Here is a 21,189-nt window from a genome sequence, read left to right as displayed (position 1 = left end):
AAAGGCGTTTAATTCGCCAAAATTCACCCATTTAGAGTTGGGAAATCGGTTAAAAAAATATATGGTCTTTTTTCTGCAACATCAAGGTATATATTGACGCTTACATAGGTCTGGTGATAATGTTCCCCTTTAATCTGTGTATATGCATGATAAATGCAGTATTTTGTTGTGATTCATCACAGGTTAATTTGTTTTTTGACAGCCCTAATAGTTTTGTATTTATATTTTTATTAAGTTACCCATGTCTTGGGCACTAATACACCCCCATACCATCACACATGCTGGCTTTTCCCCTTTGCGCCTATAACAATCCGGATGGTTCTTTTCCTCTTTGTTCCGGAGGACACGACGTCCACAGTTTCCAAAAACAATTTGAAATGTGGACTCGTCAGACCACAGAACACTTTTCCACTTTGTATCAGTCCATCTTGGATGAGCTCGGGCCCAGCGAAGCCGGCAGCATTTCTGGGTGTTGTTGATAAATGGCTTTGGCTTTTAATAGTAGTGTTTAAACTTGCACTTACAGATGTAGTGACCAACTGTAGTTACTGACAGTGTTTTTGAGCCCATGTGGTGATATCCTTTACACACCGATGTCGCTTTTTGATGCAGTACCGCCTGAGGGATCCAAGGTCCGTAATATCATCGCTTACGTGCAGTGATTTCTCCAGATTCTCTGAACCTTTTGATGATATTACGGACCGTAGATGGTGAAATCTTTAAAATCCTTGCAATAGCTGGTTGAGAAATGTTGTTCTTAAACAATTTGCTCAGGCATTTGTTGACAAAGTGGTGACCCTCGCCCCGTCCTTGTTTGTGAATGACTGAGCATTTCATGGAAGCTGCTTTTATACCCAATCATGGCACCCACCTGTTCCCAATTAGCCTGTTCACCTGTGGGATGTTCCAAATAAGTGTTGGATGAGGGACGGCGTGGCGAAGTTGGTAGAGTGGCCGTACCAGCAATCGGAGGATTCCTGGTTACTGGGGTTCAATCCCCACCTTCTACCATCCTAGTCACGTCCGTTGTGTCCTTGGGCAAGACACTTCACCCCTTGCTCCTGATGGCTGCTGGTTAGCGCCTTGCATGGCAGCTCCCGCCATCAGTGTGTGAATGTGTGTGTGAATGGGTGAATGTGGAAGTAGTGTCAAAGCGCTTTGAGTACCTTGAAGGTAGAAAAGCGCTATACAAGTATAACCCATTTATCATTTATTATTTATCATGAGCATTCCTCAACTTTCTCAGTCTTTTTTGCCACTTGTGCCAGTTTTTTTTTTTTTTAAACATGTTGCAGGCAAATTCCAAGTGAGCATTAAGTATCTTGTCTTTGCAGTCTATTCAATTGAATATAAGTTGAAAAGGATTTGCAAATCATTGTATTGTTTTTATTTATGATTTACACAACGTGACAACTTCACTGCTTTTGGGTTTTGTCATTTAAAATCTGTTTTTCTTTTCTTTTTGCTAACAAAAATATATATTTTTCGACAGTTAAAAAGTGCAACTATCTAATGGTACAAAATTAAAAGTACAAAAAAAATACTTCCGCTGTCCATGCCACTGGCATGGAGAATGTCCAAAAATAAAAATGTTAAAAGTTTATGTTTTCCAAAAAACATGCGGCACAAAAATAGTCCACATTTGGTCTATTGCGTTGTTACGTACGTCAACAGTTGCCACGGCGACGGTGACTCAGGGAGACAAATGGCTCCGGAAGGAGCGCGGTCGGATCATCATGCTGACTTTGCGTAGGGAGTAGTAGTCGGAGTCCCTCCATGAGTGCCAGACTATCCCATCGGGACCCAGGTGACCTCGGCCTTTAGGCGTGTAATGTCCTCCCTGCAGGACATAGGAAGCACCGTCATATTATCCGTTATGATATTGCTGGCGAGTGTCAGGTGATCTGGGCTTTTACCCTGTAGTAGACTCCGTTAAGATGTGCATAGAAACACTGACTATACCACCATCCGCCATGGGAGATCTCCGCACAGATGTCACCGCTGTCAGGTGTGCTGAAGCTCTGCTTGTCGTGGTACCACCCGAAAGAGTCCTGCACGGTGCCGCTGAAGCCAGACACGTGGAGACGATACTGGTGCTCCTCATCTTCCACACTGCGGAGCAACAAAACGCCTGCTGCAACAACGCCGTCTTCCTCCGCGTGGTTTGCTGGATGACACCCACCTGAAGCTCTGATAGAGCGCGTGCTTGTGCTTGTTGCTCCAGTCCTCCAGGTCTATGCGCAGGCTGTAGTCCGCCTGGGTGCTCAGGTCGTGGATGTGGTCGTTACCCAGCCAGAACTCGGAGTGCAGGTCGCCGAAACCGTCCCTGTATTCCCTCCAGCTGCGGTCGAAGCTCACGGAGCCGTCAACCCGCCGCTGGATCACCGTCCAACCGCCACCTGTGGCACAAAAACAGAACTTTGTTGGTTTTTTTCGGTCTTAAATTTCCAAAACATTTTGATTGGATACTTAAAAAGAATTAAAACAATTATAATAAAAAAATAACTATTATTTAGGTAAAAAAATTAATAAATAAAAAAATATATACAAAAATACATACCATATTTTCCGGACTATAAAGGGCACTTAAAATCCTTTCATTTGCTGCGCTATATAACCCGGTGAGCCTAATGTACGGAATAATCTTGGTTGTGCTTACCGAACTCGAAGCAATTTTATTTGGTACATGGTGTTGTCATGACTTGATCTTGGGTGTTTGCTTTTCCGGGATGCAACGGAAAGTTGGCACGGGCGAGACGGGAATGAAGGTACATGATTTATTTAATATATCAAAAAAAAGTGCAAACGAAAAGCGCGCACAGTGGCGGAGAATAAACTATGAAACCAAAAGACTATAGCAAAAAAGTACAAACGAAAAACACGCACAATGGCGGAGAACAAACTATGAAACCAAAAAGACTATAAACATGGAACAAAAACTTACTTGGCTTGGACAAAAATAGTTGCATGAAGAATGGACATGGAAAGAATGGACAGAGCATAAATGTGGTGAGGTCGTCAGAACGACAAACTGAAAAGAATGAACTTAAATACTATGGACATGATTAGTGAAAGCAGGTGCGTGACTCAAAACGTGAAACAGGTGCGTGACGTGACAGGTGAAAACTAATGGTTGCTATGGTGACAAAACAAAAGTGCACAAAAAGTCCAAAACCCAAAACGAACATGACCAAAACAAAAACATGATCACACAGACATGACAGGTGTAATGATAAGTGTGACCAGTAGATGGCAGTCATACATAAGAAAACTGCAAGATGACGCCAGTAAACACCAAAACTTTATATGTTCCACTGAAAATATAGAACATTACACACGGCGCTCAAAAATCTGTCAAAATGTTTTTAGTACGACTTTGGTAGGCTATGAAGCCGCACCGTTTGATGGATTGTCGCCGCATTAAACATAGCAGTATTATTATGGTGTGTATAAGGACCGCAAAATGGCACCTATTAGCAGACATTATCTGGCGTTTTGTTTCGCAATATTATGTAAGTCAGTGTTTTTCAACCTTTTTTGAGCCTAGGCACATTTGTTCCGTTGAAAAAAATGCGGAGGCACACCACCAGCAGAAATCATTCAAAAATGAAACTCAGTTGACAGTAAAAAGTCTTTGTCGCAATTGTTGGATGTGACTTTAAAGCATAACCAAGCATGCATCACTATAGCTCTTGTCTCAAAGTAGGTGTACTGTCACCACCTGTCACATCACACCCTGACTTATTTGGACTTTTTTGTTGTATTCCTGTTTTAGTTCATGTCTTGCGCTCTTATTTTGGTGTTTTTTCTCTTTTTTTGGTATTTTCCTGTAGCAGTTTCAGGTCTTCCTTTGAGCGATATTTCCCGCATCTACTTTGTTTTAGCAATCAATAATATTTCAGTTGTTTTTATCCTCATTTGTGGGGACATTGTTGATTGTCACGTCATGTTCAGATGTACATTGTGGACGCCATCTTTGCTCCACAGTAAGTCTTTGCTGTCGTCCAGCATTCTGTTTTTGTTTACTTTGTAGTCAGTTCGGTTTTAGTTTTGTTCTGCATAGCCTTCCCTAAGTTCCAATGCCTTTTCTTAGGGGCACTCACCTTTTGTTTATTTTTGGTTTAAGCATTAGACACCTTTTTACCTGCACACTGCCTCCCGCTGTTTCTGACATCGACAAAGCAATTAGCTACCGGCTGCCACCTACTGATATGGAAGAGTATTACACGGTTACTCTGCCAGCACAGACACTCAACAACAACACCATTTGCCGACTATAATCACTGGTTTGCAAAAATATTTTAAACCCAAATAGGTGAAATTAGATAATCTCCCACAGCACACCTGACGGTATCTCACGGCACACTTGTATGCCGCGGCATAGTGGTTGAAAAACACTGATGTAAGTAATAATTCTTTGTTAAGGTTCAAGAAAACCTTAAAAGGTGAAATAATTGAAAATGATAAAATATAGCAACAATTACTTTCATCCCATTGATTTTTTTTTTTTTTAACGTTGATGTTCCAGGCAATCTTATTTTCAGTGGAGGTATAGGATAGGCAAATATAAGCTTTGGCTTCAGCCTATTCCTTTTTCAGTCATTCTTTTTATTTTATTTTATTTTTGTGTGTAAATGTGTATGATTGTTAAATATGTATAATCTGTACTGTTAAACTGCTCACACAAATTGGTTAATGGTTGATTATATGACTGAAATAAACTTATTTAATTAATTCATTCATTCAAAACCAACTTTTATTACCTTCTGATTTGTATTTGGGATCTGCATAAGTCCTGAAAATGTGCGTGCGTGCCATTGTCGTCCGTGCCGACACTATAGTCATAAGCTTCTTCATTTTCTCTATCTTCTTATGTGGCATTCATCTTCCGCTGTTGCCATTTCTAATATAAAGTAGTGTAAAGTTCTTACTTATATCTGTCAGTAAACTCACCATGAAAGCACTAAAACATACCGGTGTAGTGAGTTCACATTAGTCACCCAAGGAACTTTAGTTATTAGAGAGTTCTGGTCGGACGGGTTTTTGTTGTTGCACTAGTGAGCCACGGACGAGGAGATGCTGCTCCGTTAGCAGACATTATCTAGCGTTTTGTTTCGCAATATTTTGCAAAACCAACTTTTCTTACCTTCTGGTACCTGCTGATCTGTATTTGGGATCTGCATAAGTCCTGAAAATGTGCGCGCGTCCACCATTGTAGTCCGTGCCGACACCATAGTCATAAGCTTCTTCTTTTTCTCTATCTTCTTGTTATGGGACATTCATCCTCCGCTGTTGCCATTTCTAATATAAAGTAGTGTAAAGTTCTTACTTATATCTGTCAGTAAACTCACCATGAAAGCGCTAAAACATACCGGTGTAGTGAGTTTACATTATTCACCCAAGGAACTTTAGTGATTACAGAGTTCTGGTTGGACGTTTTATTATTTCCGGATGAGAAGATGCTGCTCCGTTATTGATTGAAGTAAAGTGTGAATGTCATTAAAACAGTTAGCTCCATCTTTTGACACTTCTTCCACTCCCGTCCTTGCACGCTACACCGCTACAACAAAGATGACGGGGAGAAGACGCTGTCGAAGGTGAAAAATACGGTACGTATAATTAAAAAAAAAAATTCTTTAACATTTTAGTTGGGTATTTGATGAGAACTTCAAAAACTATACCCAAACGTAATCAAAAAGAAGAAAAATAAAAAATAGCTGTTATTTTTTTAACCCTCAGGGAACAAAGGCTGACTTTTTTGTTCTTTCAGTAAATTTTTGCTGTGTTTTTAGGACTTAGACAAACTTTATTGATCCACAAGGGAAATTGTTCCACACAGTAGCTCAGTTTCAAAGGATTGAAAGGGTAAGGATGGAAAGGATAATGCGTTAAGTGTTAAGTAGACAAAAAATGTACCATAGTAGCAATATAAAATATAACATATATGTAATATTTACATATTATATATACAGTATATCATACAAACTGATATATTATATTATATATTTATATAATATATACAATATATAACAAATCCCAATTTCCTGTACAATATGACAGTATATGTAACAGCATGTAGCAAAAAAAAAAGAAAAAAGGGCAGCATAAAGTAGTGAAGTGAATTATATTTATATAGCGCTTTTCTCTAGTGACTCAAAGTGCTTTTACATAGTGAAACCCAATATCTAAGTTACATTTAAACCAGTGTGGGTGGCACTGGGAGCAGGTGGGTAAAGTGTCTTGCCCAAGGACACAACGGCAGTGACTACGATGGCGGAAGCGGGTATCGAACCTGGAACCCTCAAGTTACTGGCACGTCCACTCTACCAACCGAGCTATACCGCCCCAAGTAGAGAGTTTTTGGCCATAATTGCTGTGTTACTCCATTATGCATGATTTTTTTTTCCTAAGAGGGTTTTTTTCATGTTAAATTTTGAATGTCCAATTCTTTTAGAGGTGTTTCATACACTGGCTGTAGATTAACTACGATCAAAGTATTGGACAGGACGTCGAAAATGTGTAATAAAGTTGTACTTTATATAAGAAAAAAATGGCATACAAAACGGTACAAAACGATCACTATATCTTGTTATCTGTCATTCATTCATCACCCGTGGGCTCGTAATCCTCAATCTCAACAACCACAATGCACCTGCTCCCGGTCTTTTCTAACATCCGGTTTTGCCGCAATGCATTGTGGAACATGCAGTCTTTTAGTTAACCCTTTGTTCGACTATTGAGTAGAAAACAACTCAATTCAGTGTCAGTGTTTCTCAAATAATCAATATCAAATACATGTATAAATCAATCAATTCCCTTTTAACTCTTTTTAGCTGTAAATAATAATAGATCATTTTATCAGCAATTAAATCAAACATGCAAATTAGGAATGATCATCACACATGAACTATATAACCCATAAGTTACAACACTGGCAGTTATTCCACAATAACCCAAATCCAATGTTAAAGTTAGTTGTATTTTAAAAAAGATATTAAGGATAGTTTATACATCAATTATACAAGCTGTACCAAATCTTAACAAATTATTGTTAGCTCATTTTTTTGCAAAAGTGTCTAAAAAAAAAAGGGAAAAATCTGTGGCCTATTATTTCTTTTAATCAATAAATTAGAAGTAATTTATCCATAACATATACAAACTAACAAATTTAACGAAAAATATTATATACAACTAGTGCTGTCAAACTAGTTAATTTTCAAAATCAGATTAATCACACTTTTGAATTTAGATTATTCACAGGTTATTAATCCATTGCATAATTTCAATCAGTATTTTCTGGACCATAGGGCGCACCGGATTATAAGGCGCACTGCCGATGAGCGGGTCTATTTCCATACATAAGGCGCACCGGATTATAAGGCGCACTGCCGATGAGCGGGTCTATTTTCATACATAAGGCGCACCGGATTATAAGGCGCACTGCCGATGAGCGGGTCTATTTTCATACACATACCTGCCAACTTTTGAAATCAGAAAAACCTAGTAGCCAGGGTCCAAGGGCCGCAGGCCCCGGTAGGTCCAGGACAAAGTCCTGGTGGAGGGTTCAGGGCTTCGCCCCCCGACGCAAAATGATTATTAAATGATAAATGGGTTGTACTTGTATAGCGCTTTTCTACCTTCAAGGTACTCAAAGCGCTTTGACACTACTTCCACATTTACCCATTCACACACACATTCACACACTGATGGAGGGAGCTGCCATGCAAGGCGCTAACCAGCACCCATCAGGAGCAAGGGTGAAGTGTCTTGCTCAGGACACAACGGACATGACGAGGTTGGTACTAGGTGGGGATTGAACCAGGGACCCTCGGGTCGCGCACGGCCATTCTTCCACTGCGCCACGCCGTCCCATTCAGACAGGTTAAAATGTTGCTAAAACCATCACTTTTCTATCAGTCACAGTGACTTTTCAAAACAAAAATATTACAGCAAAAATCATATGGGTTGATTGACATGTTTATTCTGTAAGCTAACTTCAATAGTTTGAAATTATTTTGACAGTTAATGCCAGTTATCCTGTCAACCTTTCACAAGACTTCAATTTCTTAATTGAAAGTATAAACAGTATAAACATTTTTTACAGTAAACAAATGGTAAAACAGTACTAAACAATTCCATTAAAAAAAAAAATTGGTGTCATTATTAACTTTCTGTCCAAGCTTGTATAATCTACTGCCTTGTTCAATTGTAAAAAATATTCTGTGCCTAAAATTCACATTTCTATCACAATTATCATACTGTAAACATGGTAAGCTAACTTCATTAAAATTAATAGTCCTGTCAATAGCATGGAATTACAATTCAAATGTAGTTTTTTTGTAAGCCTTTCAAAAGAATTCAAAATATGAAAAATTAATGAAAATTAATTTAAGCCATCAGACACTTTGAAAAGTGGCACATCACATCTCTAATGTAATCATTTGAACTTTTCAACAGAAATAGCACTGCAAAAATATTAAGGACATACTTCTGTATTTTGGTAGTTATGCTGTCAACATTTAACAAGATTTCTTCTACTTGGTCTTGAAAGCATAAATAGTATAAACACTTTTAACAGTATGCCGTGCTGTGAAATACAGCAGACAGGATTGCGCACCAAACACGAAGCAAGGCCAAAGCGCATGCGGTGCAGGAGAACAAAGGACTTCTTTCATTTAAGGTTTGTGATAAACCATCAAACTCATTCGTTAAAAGGACTCTATAGTAATATAAAGCGAATTTTTCTGGACATTATCATGCAAGAAAAGTTTATTTTTGGGACCGCGATCACCGCGTAATGACTTAAAGGTTGCATTACAAACATTTAACTGTCCCATGTGATCAGCCATTGCGATTGGAAATCCATGCTCAATTATTGCCTCCGTAAATAAAACTTCGGCATTTATCACATCCAAAGAATCTGTTTGGGCGACGAAAAACGTTGAAAGTTTTCCACTTGTATCGCTAGCAACGGCATTAGACTTGTGTTTTTTTGTCCCAACGTGGTCTTTTACATCGCTAATTCCTCCGTGTCCGATCGAAAAATCTTGTCTGCACAAGGTGCAATTCGCGTAGTTTTCACCCTTTTTTTTTTTTAATTAATGAAAAACCGTATTTTTTATCACTGCAACCGTAACCCGGAATAGGTTGATGAAAACCGTACGAATTACGGGACAACCGGAGTAGTTGGCAGGTATGCATACATAAGGCGCACCGGATTATAAGGCGCACTGCCGATGAGCGGGTCTATTTTCATACATTATAAGGCGCATTAAAGGGGTCATATTATGATTTTTTTCTAAATGTAAAACACTATCTTGTGGTCTACATAACATGTAATGGTGGTTCTTTGGTCAAAATGTTGCATAGATGATGTTTTACACATCATCTTCAAGCCGCTTTCTGACAGTCTCTTCCGGGTGCGCCGTTTTGTGGGCGGTCTTATTTACGTGGCTCACCTTCGACAGCGTCTTCTCCCCGTCATCTTTGTTGTAGCGGTGTAGCGTGCAAGGACGGGAGTGGAAGAAGTGTCAAAAGATGGCGCTAACTGTTTTAATGACATTCACACTTTACTTCAATCAATAACGGAGCAGCATCTCCTCATCCGTGGCTCACTAGTGCAACAACAACGCCGGAAATGTGTCACCGTGAAAAACTGTCAGACCGGAACTCTCTAATAAAACACTGGTTTTTAGCGCTTCCATAGTGAGATATAAGTAAGAACTTTACGCTGCTTTATATTAGAAATGGCAACAGCAGAGGATGAATGTCCCATAACAAGAAGATAGACAAAAAGAAGAAGCTTATCGACTACCTAATCAACACGGACTACGTGCACAAATTTTCAGGACTTATGCAGATCCCAAATACAGATCAGCAGGTACCAGAAGGTAAGAAAAGTTGGTTTTTGTCAAGACTTGGACTATGGAGTTTTTGTTTTCCCGAGATGCAAGTGAATTTGGATCGGACATGGCTTGAAGGTGGGTACATGATTTATTTATTACTATCAAAAAGGAACAAACGAAAAGCGCGCACAATGGCGGAGGTAAAAACTTGGCGAATGAAAACAAAACTTGCACAAAAGGCAGAAACTGAACACGAAATAAAAACACTTACTGTGGCGTAGAACCGTGAACAGGGCTTGAAACGAGGGGATAGCAGGTTTAGAAAAGATATGACACCAGGACGAACAACAGAAAGTGAAAAGCTTAAATAACACAGACATGATTAACAACAGGTGCGTGACTCAAAACAGGTGCGTGACATGACAGGTGAAACTAATGGGTAACTATGGTGACAAAACAAAACAAAAGTGCACAAAAAGTCCAAAAACAAAACCGAACATTACTAAAACAAAACATGATCACACAGACATGACAGTTTTGCATAATATTGTGAAACAAAACGCCAGATAATGTCTGCTAACGGGTGCCATTTTGTGGTCCTTATACACACACCATAGTAATACTTGTATCTCTGACTACGGTAGCCGTAATGGGCTGACAATCCATCAAAGTCATACTAGAACATTTTGACAGATTTTTGAGTGCCGTGTGTAATGTTCTGTATTTTAAATGCAACATTTAAAGTTTTGGTGTTGTTAACTGGCGTCATATTGCAGTCGACGCTTATCTCTTATGTGTGACTCCAAAGTGGGCTGGCTCAGGGTGGAGGACAGAGTAAAACAACTTGCACTGAGCCTGGTCTATAAAATCCGCTACACCTCCCTGATACCGAAGTACATGTCAAACTACTTCCTTAACGTAAATGACCGCCATAACCACAACACCAGGGGGAGCTCCACAAACCACGTTAAACCCAGATTCCGATCTAACAAAGGTCTTAACTCATTCTCCTTCTATGCCACATCAATATGGAATGCACTCCCAACAAGTGTAAAAGAAAGTGCATCTCTATCCTCCTTCAAAACCGCACTAAAAGAACACCTCCAGGCAACTTCAACCCTAGACTAAAACCCTCCCCCCACCACATCCCACCTCCCCGGATTGTAAATAATCAAATGTATATACTTGTTCTTATACTTTCTGAACTGACTATGTTCACCCCTCGCTGTACATATCCTACACCTCCAGACTTACACTGTTTCAATGTCCATTTCTCTGATGATGCAACAATTGTTGATGACCCCCTGCCCCTCCACATCCCACCCCCCGGATTGTAAATAATGTAAAGAATTCAATGTAAAGTTGATTGGCAACACTAAATTGGCCCTAGTGTGTGGATGTGAGTGTGAATGTTGTCTGTCTATCTGTGTTGGCCCTGCGATGAGGTGGCGACTTGTCCAGGGTGTACCCCGCCTTCCGCCCGATTGTAGCTGAGATAGGCTCCAGCGCCCCCCGCGACCCCAAAGGGAATAAGCGGTAGAAAATGGATGGATGGATACTCTGATGATTAACTTGTGTGATGACTGTATTATGCTGATAGTATATATTTGTACCATGAATTGATTAACGTGGACCCCGACTTAAACAAGTTGAAAAACGTATTGGGGTGTTACCATTTAGTGGTCAATTGTACGGAATATGTACTGTCCTGTGCAATCTACTAAGAAAGGTTTCAATCAATCAATCAATCAATGACTGCCATCTACTGGTCACACTTATCATTACAGAATGTACCAAATAAAATTGCTTCGAGGTCGGTAAGCACAGCCAGAATTATTCTGTACATTGGGCGCACCGGGTTATAAGGCGCACTGTCGAGTTTTAAGAAAATTAAAAGGATTTTAAGTGCGCCTTATAGTCCGAAAAAAGAAAGGGAAAAAAAAAAAAAACACCCAATATTTGGACACAAATGCTATTTTATTGTCAGAATATCATACAGGAACATTTTGTAAAGGTTGCGTGATTAATCTGCATGTATACAATATTATTGGGATAATTTTTTGCGATTTATCACACAAGTTATCTTGTTATTTTTGACATTATATATATATATATATATATATATATATATATATATATATATACACAATACAGTATATATATATAACATACTGATTTGTTGAATGTGATTGTTTAAGTGCATTATTTGTGAGTAGTATCAAGTTTGTTGTTAAAGGGGAACATTATCACAATTTCAGAAGGGTTAAAACCATTAAAAATCAGTTCCCAGTGGCTTATTTTATTTTTCGAATTTTTTTTTCAAAATTGTACCCGTCACGCAATATCCCTAAAAAAAGCTTCAAAGTGCCTGATTTTAACCATCGTTATATACACCCGTCCATTTTCCTGTGACGTCACATAGTGAAGCCAACACAAACAAACATGGCGCATAGAACAGCAAGCTATAGCGACATTAGCTCGGATTCAGACTCGGATTTCAGCGGCTTAAGCGATTCAACAGATTACGCATGTATTGAAACGGATGGTTGTAGTGTGGAGGCAGGTAGCGAAAACCAAATTGAAGAAGAAACTGAAGCTATTGAGCCATATCGGTTTGAACCGTATGCAAGCGAAACCCACGAAAACGACACGACAGCCAGCGACACGGGAGAAAGCGAGGACGAATTCGGCGATCGCCTTCTAACCAACGATTGGTATGTGTTTGTTTGGCATTAAAGGAAACTAACAACTATGAACTAGGTTTACAGCGTATGAAATACATTTGGCAACAACATGCACTTTGAGAGTGCAGACAGCCCAGTTTTCATCAATTAATATATTCTGTAGACATACCCTCATCCGCTATCTTTTCCTGAAAGCTGATCTGTCCAGTTTTGGAGTTGATGTCAGCAGGCCAGGGAAGCTAGGGTCGATATTCTTCTCTTGATCATCTTCGGTGGCATAAGGGACGGTGTGAGCCAAGACATCCAGGGGGTTTAACTCGCTCGTCTGCGGGAACAAACTGCCGCCATTGCTTGCCATGCTACCGAGGTCCTTTGTCCCTGAATTGCTCACACACTCCGGCAGATTCAATGGGGGTCTGGCGGCAGATTTCTTTGACTTTATCGTTGGAAATGCATCTGCTTTGAGTGTCGCAGGATATCCACACTAGAGATGCGCGGTTTGCGGACACAACCGCGGAGTCCGCGGATTATCCGCGGATCGGGCGGATGAAATTTTAAAAAATAAGATTTTATCCGCTCGCGGGTCGGGTCGGGCGGATTAATTAGATATATATATTTTTTTTTTTTTTTTTTTTTTTGCGGGTGGCAGTTAAACCAATTGGGAAATATATATACATAGTTAAATGTTGTTACCCACATACGAAAAACGAGCAGGCACCTGCAGCATATGCCACAACAGAAGAAGAAGAAAAAAAAAAGAGATGGACACTTTTACGGAGCGGAGAAGGGACGCCTCGCCGGGGTCCGGGACCGAGGCCCCTTCCCCCGAGAGGGCCCCACCGGGAGCCGTAGCTGAGGCGATCCGCGAGAAGGGCCCGACGCACGTCCAGGGTCACTACCGCGCCCACCGCACCGACACCCCGCCTCGTCCGCTTTCACCGCGGCCGGCGTCACGCGCAGCAGGTAAGCAGCTTACCTGCCCGCCACCCCCGTGGCCGGGGGCTCGTAACAGGGGTCACTCCGCGCGCTCTGCCCGCGCAGCTTACCTGCTTGCCACCCCTGTTGCCGGGGGCGCGTAACAGGGGTCACTCCGCGCGCAGTGCGCTCACGAAAGGGGTGGGGCTCACCCTGGTTGATATAGACAGCAGGACGGTGGCCATGGAAGTCGGAACCCGCTAAGGAGTGTGTAACAACCCACCTGCCGAATCAACTAGCCCTGAAAATGGATGGCGCTGGAGCGTGGGCCCATACCTGGCCGTCGCCGGCAGCGAGACGCGCTTGGAGGTGCGCTCAGCGCACCTCCAAGCGCAGGCTCCCATATGCGCAGGCTCCCATATGATTGCGCACTGGTGTGCGTCTGGGTCGTGACAGCGTGGCACGCGCAAGTCTGTGCTGCGTTGGATCAGTCTCCTTTCTTTAACAGGCAAAAGCTTTATAACCTCACCATACCTGCCAACTTTTAAATCAGAAAAACCTAGTAGCCAGGGTCCAAGGGCCGCAGGCCCCGGTAGGTCCAGGACAAAGTCCTGGTGGAGGGTTCAGGGCTTCGCCCCCCGACGCAAAATGATTATTAGCATTCAGACAGGTTAAAATGTTGCTAAAACCATCACTTTTCTATCAGTCACAGTGACTTTTCAAAACAAAAATATTACAGCAAAAATCATATGGGTTGATTGACATGTTTATTCTGTAAGCTAACTTCAATAGTTTGAAATTATTTTGACAGTTAATGCCAGTTATCCTGTCAACCTTTCACAAGACTTCAATTTGTTAATTGAAAGTATAAATAGTATAAACACTTTTAACAGTATGTCGTGCTGTGAAATACAGCCGACAGGATGGCGCACCAAACACGAAGCAAGGCCATGCTGCAGGAGAACAAAGGACTTCTTTCATTTAAGGTTTGTGATAAACCATCAAACTCATTCGTTAAAAGGACTCTATAGTAATATAAAGCAAATTTTTCTGGACATTATCATGCAAGAAAAGTTTATTTTTGGGATCGCGATCACCGCGTAATGATTTTTAAAGGTTGCATTACATTATTAACTGTCCCATGTGATCAGCCAGTGCGATTGGAAGTCCATGCTCAATTATTGCCTCCGTAAATAAAACTTCGGCATTTATCACATCCAAAGAATCTGTTTGGGCGACGAAAAACGTCCAATTTCTTGCCACTTTCGCATCTTTGGGCCACTGGTGCAACTTGAATCCGTCCCTGTTCGTGTTGTTACACCCTCCGACAACACACCGACGAGGCATGATGTCTCCAAGGTACGGAAAACAGTCGAAAAAACGGAAAATAACAGAGCTGATTTGACTCGGTGTTTGAGAAAATGGCGGATTGCTTCCCGATGTGACGTCATCGCTCCGAGAGCGAATATTAGAAAGGCGTTTAATTCGCCAAAATTCACCCATTTAGAGTTTGGAAATCGGTTAAAAAAATATATGGTCTTTTTTCTGCAACATCAAGGTATATATTGACGCTTACATAGGTCTGGTGATAATGTTCCCCTTTAAATGACAAAGTGTTGGTCAGAATGCAAGGTTTGTTTAAGTTGCGTTAGATTTCCTGTTTCCCGTTCGAAGTGTGTTGTTTCCTGTAGATCTCACCATCTGTGTCCATGTCACAGTAGACCTCCACAGGCAAGCCAGCAAGCGACGGCACTACAGTGTAGAGGCCTGACCTCCTCACCCCATTGTGGTGGATGGACGCACAGTCTATGGGACAGCTCCTCATGTGCTGGATTTCTAGGCAAGAGAATGACCAAGGAAAGCTATAAGAGTTTCAGCACCCTCTGCTGGAAGCATGTGGTACCTTCATTGTACCGCACCTGGGTGCAAGGCCTCCTGGGAGCTCATTAGAGGGTTGGGACGGACGATGTTGATCAAACAGCCGGGACTCCTTTTGACTCTCTCCACCAGCAGGGTGAGATTGTGAACTTGGTTCTGAAAAGTCGTCAAGAGAACTGCACGTCAAATAAAATGTTTTAATTAAAATTTAAAAAAAAGAGAAAGCCATGACCACACTGTGTGCAGATGACCACAAAGAACCCCATTGGGCATCCTTTACAATACCTTGTGCAGTGGAACTTCGATTTAACAGCAAATTGTGCAAATTATGAACCACAGACTGAAAAAAAATATTTGCTTTGGCGTGCGAACGTTTCATTCACCCATTGTGTGCCTCGCAGCGCAGACACTTTGTGTCCGGCAGCACATCCATTGTGGGTAGGCTGATCGATCTTTAGTGCTCATTTAATTACCACAGCATGCTGCCGCTAGCTACAGTGCTACTTTGTGTGCCTTTTAAGTGTTTTGTTAGCCTTTTTACGAAAATGTTCTAGGTTTGCTCGCTCAATAGGAGCCCAAAGAAAACTATATGTGGTTTGAAACATTTAGGAAGTATCCAATGTTGTCGACATTTACCTCTCCCAACCTTCCGCTGTACGCCAAGAAGATTAACCGTCAAGAAAAAAATTGTTTGAATTTGTTATTCCTAATCATTGTAGCAACCTGGTTGTTGTAATTAAGGATTTTTGTGATTTCAAACAGTGAGTGCACTACAGGGCTAGTGGCAGTGCGTGTGCGTGTCGGCAGGGTGGCTAAAAACGAGGACAGTTCAAATAGAACTATTATTGAAATTCCAATTGATAATTCAGGTGTATTCCAGAATCATGCTTGGCCGTATACTCCACACCAGTGTTGTCCCGATACCAATATTTTAGTACCGGTACAGGTACCAAAATGTATTTCGATACTTTTTTATAAATAAAGGGGACCACAAAAAATGTCATTATTGGCTTTATTTTAACAAAAAAATGTCCTTTTTTTCATTTATTTATTTATTTCCGGCAATGACATAAAGAAGTACAAGTTGACAACACATAATAATATAAATTAATATAGTGCATGATTGTCCAGTTTTGCCTGAAAGGGAGTGGGAAGAAGATCATTTATTTAATCCCACCCCCAGTTCTCCATTCAGTGATTATTCACATGAGTTTCACTCTTACTTTGTTCAAGGATTATAATACACATGTTGTATCATAGTGGCATTACCACACTGTAACAATAATTTTTATCACCAATGTAGGAATAATGAATATACCAACAATGGTAATAGACAAAATACCAACAATGGTAATAGACAACATAGCAATAATGGTAATAGACAACATAGCAATAATGGTAAGGAAACATTGAGCACATGTAAACACTTTGAAACAGAGTACAACAGCAGGTCAAATTAAAGACCCCGGGTCTCTATATTTGAACCAGACCCCATGTTTGTATAATAGTTTAAATCCATTAATAGTTTGGCATTGCTTGTGTTGTAAGTCCAGTTTGTTCCATAGTTTTACTCCGCATACAGACACACAAAAACGTTTGTGAGTGGTTTGAGCTCTCGGCAATGAGAAATATCCAAATCCTCTCAAGTTATGATCAAATTTGAGCAACTTTGATTGCATTAACAGATTATGAGTATGTTCTAAATAACCAACGTTGTGAATCATCCGCGCTGCTCTTTTCTGTAATATGATCAGAGGATGAATTGTGTTGTGGTAAGTATTCCCCCATACTTCATTCAACACAGTATGTAAGGTATGGCAGTACCAAGGTGCAGTATAGAGTACGGAGTGCATTTTCATTGGGGTATAGTTTTGCTTTGTTTATAATTGAGAGGCTTTTGGAGATTTTTGTTTTAATGTGTCTGACATGAGGTTTCCTTGATAGTTTACTATCAATTATTACTCCCAAAAATGTATTCTCATTTACGATTTCAATTTGGGTACCATCAATTCTTATTTTCTGTTCAGACGTTACGTTGCGATTTCCAAACATCACTATCTTAGTTTTATTTATATTCAAAGATAATTTATTTGTGGCCATCCATTTTTTTTACTATGTTTAGTTCTGTGTTTACTGTATTTATAAGCTCATTATAGTCATCACTACTGTAGAATATATTTGTGTCGTCTGCAAATAGTATAAATTTCAGTATTTTGGATGTATTAAACATATCATTAATATATACATTAAACAGTTTTGGCCCCAACACGGACCCTTGGGGGACACCACAAGCAATGCCAAGAGTATCAGATAAAAATTGACCCATTTTAACAAACTGTACCCTCCCTGTTAAATAACTTTTTAACCAGTCACCCCCCTAATTCCATATCTTCCCATTTTATCTAGTAGAATTGAATGATTAATGGTATCAAAGGCTTTCTTTAGGTCAATAAAAATAGCAACTGCATATCTTTTATGCTCCGGTGCATTAGTCATTTCCTCAATAGCTTCAGTTATGGCCATTGAAGTTGTTCGTTTGGACCTAAAGCCACACTGACCGTCATTGATTATATGATGCTTCTCAAGAAAAGATTCAAGTCGAGAGTTAAATAGTTTCTCTAAGATTTTTGAGAACATATGCTTCTTATTGCAAGTTTGTCCTTAAATAAAATAGTGAACAACTTGTCTTTTAGTAGTAAGTAAACAAACAAAGGCTCCTAATTAGTCTGCTGACATATGCAGTAACATATTGTGTCATTTATACACCTATTATTTTGTACACATTATTAAGGACAAGTGGTAGAAAATGAATTATTAATCTACTTGTTCATTTACTGTTAATATCTGCTTACTTTCCCTTTTACCGTGTTCTATCTACACTTCTGTTAAAATGTAATAAACACTTATTATTCTTTTGTTTGGATGCTTTACATTAGTTTTGGATGATACCACACATTTGGGTATCAATCCGATACCAAGTAGTTACAGGATCATACATTGGTCATATTCAAAGTCCTCATGAGTTTATAAACATAATATGAACTTTTTAAAAACGAAAGAAGATTTTGGTGATGCTAAAAAACATCTATGTAATCATAGTAGTATCGACTAGATACACTCCTATACTTGGTATCATTACAGTGGATGTCAGGTGTAGATCCACCAATTGTGACGCCGGTGAGCTACGGTGTCTAGTGAAGCATGTTTACTTGTAAGAAACTCACTTTATTTGTCGCCATGGAGACCAGGATTAGTGATTTAGAAGTAGCTAAAACACTGCAGACGGCGGAAGGACTTTAGCCGCTAGGTAGCTAGCCATGTTTTAAAGCACCTCTTCCTGATGGTGTTTCAGTGTTATAACTTCACCTTTATAGTCAGTTTTTAAGCCAAAATTTGTCCGTTCTCCCTTTTCTGTCCACACACTGTCTGCTTGTAAGTACTCCGTGATTGTGCGCTGCCGAACATGCTCCTCTGCTCGTAAACCAGCAATGACTCGACGTGAATTCGACACGGGCGCGGGACCGGTACATTTCAGAGGCGGTATAGTACCGAAAATGATTTATTAGTATTGCGGTACTATACTAATAGCGGTATACCGTACAACCCTACTAAATACACTCCTGTACTTGGTATCATTACAGTGGATGTCAGGTGTAGCTCCACCAATGGCGTTTGTTTACATTTTGACGCCGATGAGCTACGGTGTGTAGTGAAGCATGTTTAGCTATTCCTCGTCCTGCAGTGATAATGACACTTGTAAGAAACTTACTTTATTTGTCGCCATGGAGACAAGGATTAGTGATTTAGAAGTTGCTAAAACACTGCAGACTGGGGATGGACCGGTACTTTTTAGAGGCGGTATAGTACCGAATACGAGTCATTAGTATCGCGGTACTATACTAATACCGGTATACCGTACAACCCTACTCCATAGAAATAACATTACTATGAACTTCATGTACACATTATATTGTCACACCGCGGTGAGGGATGTCTTGTCTTGGTTTTTTTCTGTCTTGTGATGTGCATGTTTTAGTTTGAAAAGTAACTCTCCTCTCGTTTCAGGTCACTTGCCCTTCCTTTTGTGTCATCAGTCTGACGTCATCCCGATTCCCTAATTGTTTCCACCTGTTCCCTATTACCCTCATGTGTCTTATAAGCCCACTCCTTCCTTTGTTCTGTGCCAGATTGTTTCGTTTATTCGTGCTCTCTAGCATCCATGTTCCTGTCCATGCCTTGTCTTGCCTTGCCTCGTTTTGTGATTAAGTTCCTTGATCTTGAATCCCTTTGTTACTATTTTGAATTTTTCCTTTCTTCCTCCTCAGCAGAGTGATTTTTTTTGTTATTTAGTATATTCAGCCGAAGTGGTGAGTTTCAGTTATTTTTTCATTCTATCCTCAATTTTTGAGTGACTATTTTTGTTAATACTTTATTAGATTAGTGAGTGTAGAAATTTTCATAGCTATTTTTTTTTTTCCTCCTGTTGGAGCGTTTGCTGTTTATACATTTTATAGCATATACGGCGCCAATTATAGTTCGTCTTTGCTTTTGTGTTTTCCTCCGTTCGGAGTGATTTTTGGTTGTTCCTATTTTTTCTTGGAACCTTTTTGCCGATTAGTTTTTGGTTAAAGATAGATATTGTAATCCTTGACTTTGGAGGTGAAAGGAAGCTGTCAAAATAAAAGCCTGTCTAAATTCCCTACTCTGCATCTGAGTCCTGTCCTTTTACCAAGCCTGACATATATATTTTCAGTTTCTTATATTCAGACAAGTTTTAGGTTTAATAGACATACAATTATATCTCATATGCACATTATATTTGAATTAGAGCAATGCTATTCATTGACAATTAAGAATAAAAGCATCTTCCTTTTACAGATGATTGAATTTATTTATTATAACTTTAAAATTTTCCCCCAAAAAATTCAATTACCAAAATGCTTGATTTGTGCTGAATCTCGAGTTTGCTAATCATGACAAATTCTCTGATTTGCAACACCTTTAATTCCACTTCCACATCCTTTGAGGCGGAGCCAATTCAATTCATTTTGCAGCCAATTGATGCACGTGTGCGTGTTTAGAAGTAAGGGGTAAAGCTAAAGTTAAGGTACCAATGATTGAAATTTGTCCTCTGCATTTGACCCATCACCTTGTTCACCCCCTGGGAGGTGAGGGGAGCAGTGAGCAGCAGCGGTTGACGCGCCCGGGAATCATTTTAGGTGATTTAACCCCCAATTCCAACCCTTGATGCTGAGTGCCAAGCAGGGAGGTAATGGATCCCATTTTTATAGTCTTTGGTATGACTCGGCCGGGGTTTGAACTCACGACCTACCCATCTCAGGGCGGACACTCTAACCACTAGGCCACTGAGGTAAGGGGTGGTACCTGCAGGTTGAGGATGAGGGTGCCCTGCAGATGCATCAAGGCGGTGGCCTCGGCGTAGTGCACCTCCAGCTCGTGAAAGCGTCGCTCCAAGGTGGTGTTCAAGTGGCCGTTGTCCTCATGCTGACACCATGCGACAAATAAACACACACTCGTTAAATATTGAACATGTTGACAACATCCGCGGGCGCTGTGACGGGATAAACAGGCGCCATTGATGAGTTGTGGGGGACAAAACACCAGAGGTGTGGACTCGAGTCACATGACTTGGACTCGAGTCAGACTCGAGTCATGAATTTGATGACTTTAGACTCGACTTGACAAAATGTAAAAAGACTTGCAACTCGACTTAGACTTTAACATCAATGACTTGTGACTTCACTTGGACTTGAGCCTTTTGAATTGACATGACTTGACATGACTTGCTACTTTCCCCAAAACCCAAAGATGAAAAAGTTATTCGGGAGCGCTCCGTATTTTTCATT

The 21,189-nt window shown here is 40.3% G+C and overlaps 1 protein-coding gene across 2 annotated transcripts in view; it reads right to left on the bottom strand.

The window, feature by feature from the left end:
• Positions 1 to 559: 559 nt before the first annotated feature.
• The window catches only part of LOC133623684 (angiopoietin-related protein 1), a 120,672-nt gene continuing 100,042 nt past the window's right edge, over positions 560 to 21,189 (bottom strand). For both annotated transcript variants that reach the window (XM_072916290.1, XM_061986975.2), the window contains 6 exons: positions 20,708 to 20,827; positions 15,364 to 15,478; positions 15,143 to 15,280; positions 2,183 to 2,399; positions 1,917 to 2,112; positions 560 to 1,840 (listed from right to left, as the gene is read on the bottom strand). In XM_072916290.1, the coding sequence (XP_072772391.1) occupies positions 1,694 to 1,840; positions 1,917 to 2,112; positions 2,183 to 2,399; positions 15,143 to 15,280; positions 15,364 to 15,478; positions 20,708 to 20,827 (933 nt within the window). In that variant the 3' untranslated portion in view covers positions 560 to 1,693. The remainder of the gene's footprint in view (positions 1,841 to 1,916; positions 2,113 to 2,182; positions 2,400 to 15,142; positions 15,281 to 15,363; positions 15,479 to 20,707; positions 20,828 to 21,189) is intronic.

The sequence above is a fragment of the Nerophis lumbriciformis genome, linkage group LG26 (assembly GCF_033978685.3).
Source record: "Nerophis lumbriciformis linkage group LG26, RoL_Nlum_v2.1, whole genome shotgun sequence".
Classification (NCBI taxonomy): Eukaryota; Metazoa; Chordata; class Actinopteri; order Syngnathiformes; family Syngnathidae; genus Nerophis; species Nerophis lumbriciformis.
This window is presented reverse-complemented; position numbering and strand designations above follow the sequence as displayed.